This window comes from Miniopterus natalensis, chromosome 17 (assembly GCF_054644295.1).
Source record: "Miniopterus natalensis isolate mMinNat1 chromosome 17, mMinNat1.hap1, whole genome shotgun sequence".
Taxonomy (NCBI): Eukaryota; Metazoa; Chordata; class Mammalia; order Chiroptera; family Miniopteridae; genus Miniopterus; species Miniopterus natalensis.
Window position 1 is genome coordinate 15452170 of NC_142097.1, and position 7654 is coordinate 15459823.

At 55.1% G+C, this 7654-nt stretch overlaps 1 protein-coding gene across 2 annotated transcripts in view; it reads right to left on the reverse strand.

The window, feature by feature from the left end:
• Positions 1–3498, reverse strand: part of ABR (ABR activator of RhoGEF and GTPase) — a 167534-nt gene extending 164036 nt beyond the window's left edge. The window contains exons 1-2 of one of the 2 annotated variants that reach the window (XM_087825987.1): positions 3034–3498; positions 2520–2946 (exon numbers count right to left, since the gene is read on the reverse strand). In XM_087825987.1, coding sequence (XP_087682113.1) covers positions 2520–2946; positions 3034–3498 — 892 coding nt within the window. Of the gene's footprint in view, positions 1–2519 lie in introns of both variants that reach the window. The other variant, XM_087825986.1, reaches the window with a different exon arrangement.
• Between the last annotated feature and the right edge of the window lie 4156 nt (positions 3499–7654).

A 7654-nucleotide genomic window follows, 5' to 3' on the forward strand; every position in this document is an offset into this window, starting at 1 on the left:
CCCAAGGTCACACAAGCAATCTAGCTTCAGAGCCCACGGTCATTATCAGCGTTTCCAAAGCTTTTTGTCCAACCCACACCAAGAAGTACATTCTACAGCAGGACCCAGTATACACCCACACATTCATACATAATCGAGACAAAGTTTTTAACAGAATAATACTCACCATTACCATGTGCAATGCACTCTGATGTTTTCTTTTCTACTCTGTCCCATTCAAAATAAATATATATCATTCAACCAATATGTACGGAACACCTAATATGTGTTAGATACTGTTCTAGGCTTTGGGACAATGTCAGTGAATGAAAAAGAGAAAAAACCCTGCCCTCTTGGAGTTTGCATTATGCTGCAGAGAAAGATGAAGAAGATCCACACGGAAAATGGTTTCATCTGAGGTGGTAATTTGGTGAGTGAGATGGAGAAAAATAAAACAGGGAGAGCCGAGGGGTGGCCAAGGGTGGCCAAGGCAGGCCTGGCAGTGCTTTCATTCCTCATCACATGATTTCAGTGGGCTGTCACCCACAGTGTGAAAACCCCTGCCCTTAAGCCCTCCACTCTAGTGCCACTGTGTATGTCTAAAGTCTCCTCCTAGACTGTGTGCCAATGCGCAACATGTATGTGACTGTGAGCATGCGCGTACACATGTATAGAAGTGTGTGGATGTGTGTGCATATACGTATGCATGTGCGTATATGTATGCATTCACTTCCTCACTGGGGAGGTTTTGGAGACAGGAGGCATGGCCCCCACATGCAGCCGTGCAGGGGTCCCTGCAAAGCTTGCCCTCAAGAGAGGTCCTGGAATGGGCCTGAAATACAGCCCAGGCACCGCCAGCCCAAGCCGTGAGTGCCAGACATGTGCCCTGGAGTCTTCAGTCCAGAGGAAGGAGAATCTTATTTTATCACTGATCCACATGGAGGGGGCACCTTTTGTAGCGGAAAGCCAGAGGGAATGCTAGTTCCTAATCTGCATCTAGGTGCTCTCTGGGCTTGAGTGGCCTGGAGACAGCTCCCAGAAATAAAAGTCACTCCCTGGGGAAAATCCAGGGCATTGGGCACACCTGGCAGGGTGATTGATGTGGGTCTGTGGCTCTGAAGCAGTGCTGGACCACTTGGGTAGCCTCCACTGAGAGCATTTGATACTTGGCACTAGAGTGCAATCTTCAGACTCTTCTTTTAAGTTAAAGGGGCACATAAAAACTGTTACTAGCATGGGCGGCAAAAGCATGACCTATGGGAAAAGCAGCCAATCTCTGCTAATGAATAAGTGTAATTGATCACAACAGATGACTTGATGGACCTTCCAAATGTGCTTTTAGCAAAGTAGACAGTTTTTCATTCAAATGCAAACTTACCCAGATAAAATCTAATAATGGAAATTTTGGAACAATCCCAGCATCAGTCATTTTTTTCTTCCTTCACTTAGCAGGAAGGCATCTGAAGTTCCTGGTCACAGCTTAAGCCAGCCAGACACCAATTTATACTTTCCCTATGGCTGAGGAGGCCCTGACCGTCCAGGGGGCAGCAGAGGAGCCGTCACAGGCAACACGGTATCTGAGTTCTTTCCTCCTCTCTAACCTATGAGGGAGGAGCTGGGTGGCTAGGAGACATTTATTCAAAAAAATATTTATTGAGCACTTACTACGTGCAAGGTGCCATGCTGACCGTCACAATGGGACGCAAAATGACTAAGGTGCGGTCCTGTCCTCAGAGAAGAGGGCAGCAGATGTGAGGGGAAACAACAAACGACAGGAGGTCCAGGTAGAAGTATCAGCTCGCTCCGACCAAGCACTTGATCTTTCTGAGCTTCAGTTTCCTCCTTTATCAAATGAAGACACTGCACTAAACAAGATCTCCGGGCACCGGGCCAGCTTGAAGATTCTATGATTTTCTAAGCCCTTCCCTTCCCACTCATGCTCCTAGGACTATGAGAGGTGAAGCGCAGGCCTCTAGGAAGGGGACCAGTCAGCAAAGGCAGGGGACAGTGAGGGTTATGCAACTTCCTCAGAGTGATATGATAGCCTGTTTCAATTCGGCCAGCCTGGAGAAGAGGAGAGAGAAGTTCAGAAAATTAAGTGGAAGAGTTAGACCTCCACATCAAGGAATCTGAGTTTGTTCAGAGAAGGATGCCATCCGGGTGTCGCAAAGGAATCTGACAGACCTGGGGAGGGTGGTGAGCTGGAAGGGGCGCGAATGGGCGATGCTGCAATAGTCAGAGCAGAAAGGCTGAGGCCTAGGTGAGACGTTCCTCCCATGGTCCGGCCAAGCGCGCAATTGCATCGCCCCCTGCCATCGCCATAACGCTTATTTTCATGATCTTGCGCTAGGGCACTACGTGGTTTGATTTTTTAAAGTTCCACAAGTGGCTTCAAGGTAAACAGGTAAATCTTATCTCCCTTCTTCCCAAGGGCCTGAGGTTAAACAGGACCCACCAGGTGTGCCTGTGACGGGGTGCAGGAGGTGACCAGCAGCACCCAGGGGTGCGCGAAGCGGGGATCTAGACAGGGGTGCACCTACCTGCAGAGGAGCAGTCTTCGCGGTCCGAGCTGCAGTCGCTGCCCCTCTCGGGCGAGCTGTGGCTGGGGGAGTCCCGCTCGGGCACCCTCAGGAACCTCTTGCGCCGCCACAGGGGGAGGTGCTCCCGGGCCCCGCGCCGGGGGGCCTCCTCGGAAGCCGTGGGCGAGCCCCGCCCGTCCTTGGCCTCCGACTCCAGCTGCTCCAGGTCGCGGCTCCTGCGCTGCTGCCGCCGGCCCCCGGGGATCAGGTGCATCCAGCGATGGGGGCTGCTCGCCCGCGCCGGCTTTTCGGCGTCATCCAGGGGCCCGAGCCGGCAGGGGGCCACGAGCAAGTGGCCTAGGACGAATTTCTCGTTCAAATCCACCATCTCGAAGTCGTGGTCGCTGCTGTCGCCCCCATCGTCCGCGCCCGAGGCGTCCGGCTCGCCCTCCTCCGAGCCCCTCCCCGCGCGGGTCCCAGAAGACGGCTCCTCTCCCGGGGCTCCGGGAACGGTGCCCTGGTGGCCGGGGGACGCCAAGTCCTCCTGGGGTCTGAAGAGGAGGCGAGGCTGCAGCAGCTGCTGGTGGATGGCCGCGGTCAAGCTGCGCACCGTGCCGCCGGGCCCCGCCGCCACGGGCCAGGCGGGGAGGTCCAGGGACACGTACGGAGGCGCCTCGGTCCTGGCGGCCGCCTCGGGGTCGGGGCGCGCGGGCCCCGGGGCATCGCCGCCGCCCTCCTGCTCCGCGCGCGGCTGCGGCGCCCCCTGCCCCGCCGGAGCGCCCCCGCCGCCCCGGTCCCGCTTCTCCCCGGCCAGGGCCGACTCCAGGTAGGAGACTTTAAACTTCTCCTCTGCCAACACCTGTTGCAGCCGCTTCAGGTTGAGTTTGCAGCGCTCCAGCTCCTGCTCCATGTCCAGCACCGAGTCCAGCCGCATGGCCGGCGCCTCCTGCCCGGGGAACTCGGCCTGCCAGTGGCGCTCAAAGTCCTGCGGGTCCCCCATGCCGGCGCCCTCGGGGCCTCGGGGGCCCCGCTCCTCGGCGCGCGGCGGGCCGGGGTCGCGCCCGGCTGTCTCCGGAAGCCCGCGCTGGCGCAGTCGCCTGCCCTTCCCTCCAGCCCCAGAAGAACACGAGGAGAAAATAAAGTTTTTTCCCCTTCCGCCCTCGTGCTGGGTTTTTTTTTTTTTCCCTTCTTTTGGTTTTCGCCTCCCTGACGTAAGCGTCTACCCGCGGCGGAGGCGGGCGTCTGGGGGCCCTGCGCCCGCTGGGCCGGCCGCGCGCAGCCCGCAGTGTGCAGCCCCAGCGCCGCGCCGGGAGCCCGCGGGCTCGGGCGGCGGGGGCGGGGCCTCGGGGGCGCGGGGCCGGGCCCTGCGGCGCGCCTCGGAGCTGCGGCGGCGCCCCGAGGCCGGGCGGGGCGGGGCGCGCCTTCCCTGCGGGCCCCGGCGGCGCGGGCGACCCCTGGAGCTGGGCGCCGCGGGCCGGGCCCGCACCTCCCCCGCCAGTCGGGTGGCGCAGCTCCCGCCTTCGTGCGCCGGACCGCGCGGCCCGGGGAGGAGGGAGCCCCCGCGAGGGAGCTCGTGGGGGTGCCTGGGCCCCCAGCCCACCGTCCGCCACCCGGCTCCCTGCTGTCCAGTCGGCCGAGGGTCAGGGTGGCGCCTTGGACCGGAAAGAAAAGGTGGGGGTGGGGGAGGAGAAGGCAAGGTGGGGGGTGCGGGGGCGAGGTGGGGGGTGCGCGGGGGGGAGGCGAGGTGGCGCGGCAGGTGTGGAAGGGAGCGGTCTCCTGACTGCGGAGACGTCCTTGGCCGGGATTTATTGAGCGCCTTGAAAGAACTGGATCAAAATCACAGGGCTATTTAATTCAAAGCTGGGATAAAACTTCGGTGGGTTTAAAAAAAAAAAAAAAAAATCACTGAAGCGTTCTCTCCACTGCTCACTAGAGCTGTGGGAGGAAGAGACAGGCAAGGGTGACAGCTCCAAGGGGCCCTGCTTAGTGTGGCCTGTGGCTTCAAAGCTGGGGGTGCTCCCGGGTGACTGAGTCAAGCCATGACTGCAGGGGCCTTGGACACCTGGGCGTCTAGGAGAACCCTCCACCCCTCTCTGTGGCCTCCACAAGTCCCCGGGGAGGGAGAGAAAGGAGCAGCTTGGGACAAGCACCTGGACTGGCACTGGAGGCGGGGTGACTTTCGCTTCCTTTCCCTCCACACCTGGCTGCACCACACTATTCCAGGGTCCCTCCCCGTCTGCAGAGATGTCCTGATAAATTGTCTCATGCTTGAAGGAAGGGGGGGATCTTATCTGTGATTCACATTTCCTTCATTTTAAGGATGAGGAAACTGATACTGTAATAAAGAGACTAAGTAACTTGGCAACTAGAAATTCTTCCTGTCCTCAAAGCCCCTTGGGGACTGGAGCTAAACTCCCAGACCTCTTCTCTCCAGCCCCCCCAGTCGCCTCTCACCTGAACCACACGCGCGCGCGCAGACACACACACACACACACACACACACACACACACACACACACACACACACACACACACACACACACACACACACACACACACACACACACACACACACACACACACACACACACACCCCCTTTTGCTGTTCAATCCCTTTCAACCCTCCCCTCAAGGCTTGGTATTGGGGAGATACCAAGAAGGTAATTCTTACCCACAAGTGAGATAGCGCCATGCTTTTTGCTCAGAACCCTTCAGTGCTCCCTCATCACCCACAGGATGGAGCCCAGACTCCCCCAAAGGACACAGGAGGTCCTCCCACATTTGGCCTCTGCCCACTTCTCTGCCCTCCTCCTGTGCTTTAGCCGTACCCACTCCAGGCTGTACTCAAAAGACGTCTCACTCTTTATGGCGCCTTTTCCTCTCTCCCTTGGAACTCCTGTCCCTGCACATGGGCACAACTCCCTGCTGCCTGGGGGACTCCAACCCTCCTTTAAGACCAGCTAAAGGAGCCCCACCTCGGAGAGGCCTTTTCTTGCCTCTCCCCTTCTTCTTCATGTCTCCGCTCCATCTTGGACAAGTCTATATCTTTGCCCTTGTTCCCCTTTACTGTAATAATTCGTGACATCTTTTGTTTCCCCTACTTTCAGAACCCTTCAAGGGAAGGGAGCGTGTCTTTTCCACTTTTGTATCCCTGCTGCTTCCTGTAGAGTGTGACAGATAATCGATCACTGCAGAATGGAGATGGATGAAATGAATGAACAGGCAGATGAAGGAATACCCACCTTTCGGTGCCTGCTTGGCTTCTCCGGTTGTGAATCACTCCAGGCCAGGAGCAGTTGTGCCTCCCACAGCGGCTTCTCAACTCTGGAATTTCCTTCCATGACGAAGTCTGTGTTAACTCCCTTCTTCCTTTTTTTAAAATTTGGTGTGCCACTGGCATGACTCATCGCCGTGTTTATCTTTGTACCTGACTGCTATGGGGAAATGGATGTGTTTTAAAATACGTTAATTGAGGATTCCCCAGTTTGTGTGATTTCTCAATTCTTTCTTTAATCCTCACCTGAGGATATTTTTTTCCATTGCTTTTCAGAGAGAGTGGAAGGGAAAGAGACAGAAACATCGATGTGAGAGACACTTACCGACAGGTTGCCTCCCACTTGCACCCCAAACGGGGCCAGGGATCAAGTCTGCAAAGGACTGTGGGCCTTGGCTAGAATCGAAGCTGGGACCCTTCAGTCTGCAAGCAGATGCTCTAACCACCGAGCCAAACAGGCCAGGGCGATTTCTCAATTCTTTACCTAGTTCCTCAGGCGTCTCTCCCACCTTAGCTTCATATTTTGAAGAGACTGTCCTCACCTCCCCCCAGAGGCCACCACCATCTCCTTTGTCCACCGGGAAGGACAGAGGAGCTCCCAATGCCTACAGCAGCCAGCGTAGGAACATTTTATTAAGTCCACAAGCATCTTGGCCTTCGTTAAGATTTCAGAATGAGAAAGGTAGCCCAGCAGGGATGGATGATCCGTCAACAGCATATTGATCGGAAGATGTTTCAGTATGTATTTTAAACGCATGACAAAGAAGAACTGTGTTACTACAAGCATCAATTTCTGAATTTGTTGGTTTCCTGGGAGGATAGTTTCAACTCTGTCCTTTAATTAAAGCAGCAGTATGATTCCCTTTTGGTACAAGGAAGTTGTTACCAATACCACTAATTTTTTCCATGAGGACCAATATAGCTGGAAATGCCAGCATACATCTTCTGTAAACGGATCCCAGGAGCAACCTTCATTGTCTCTAGCTGGTGGATAGTTCAGCTTTATTACTTGGCTTTGGGTCATCGTGGGGGCAGGAGTAGAGTGGCTGACATTTATTGAGTCCACACTTCTAGTTGCCATATATCTTTGATCTCATCTAATTCCTCACTACAACCCTGTAAACAACATATTATTGCTGCCACTTCAGAGGGAGAGAGAAATGGAAGATTAAAGAGGTTAGAGGTCACACGGCAAATCTGCTGGATTCTAAAGTGCAGTAGCTTTGCAAGGACTTGGCCCAGGCATGTCCGTCGTTAGCATTCACTTACTCAAATAATATTTGTTGAGCACCTACTAGGTGCAAGGACCTGGCATTTAAAGTTTAAACTTCGTAGCCTGGCATATCGGACTCTTCACAGTGGATCCCCTGACCCCGGCCTACTTTTCCAAGCCCATTTCCTGAATTTCTTCTGTTTGCTGAACCCATTCAGCTCCCTAATCTGAGTCACCCTCTGAGCAGATGCCTTTTGTGTCCCAGCCACCTCCCTTTGGCCCATCTCGGATTTCTCCTGCAGCTGCAGTGGACAGTTCCCATGGGCTATGAGGGTCTCACTTCAAGCACCCACTCCTATGACTCTCGATTTTATAGCCACAGGGTTTTCCTCAAAGGCACAAAGCTCTTAAGGGTATCCCAGATGGGAGCTTCTATAGGGGAAGCTATTCCCAGGGGCATTTCTTGGCCAGTGGAATCACGAGTTGGTTAATAAGTGCCTCAGGTGCTTTGGAAGGCATTTCTGAGGCTTACTCTGCATGTTTGCTCAGTGGTCTCCAACAGGAACGAGCCCAGTTGTTCACAGTGGTAACCAATCCAGAATGAGCTGTCTGTTAGCTTTCCCTTTCTCTCTGTCTCCCTCACTCCTGCTTCCTGGGCTAATCTCCCCA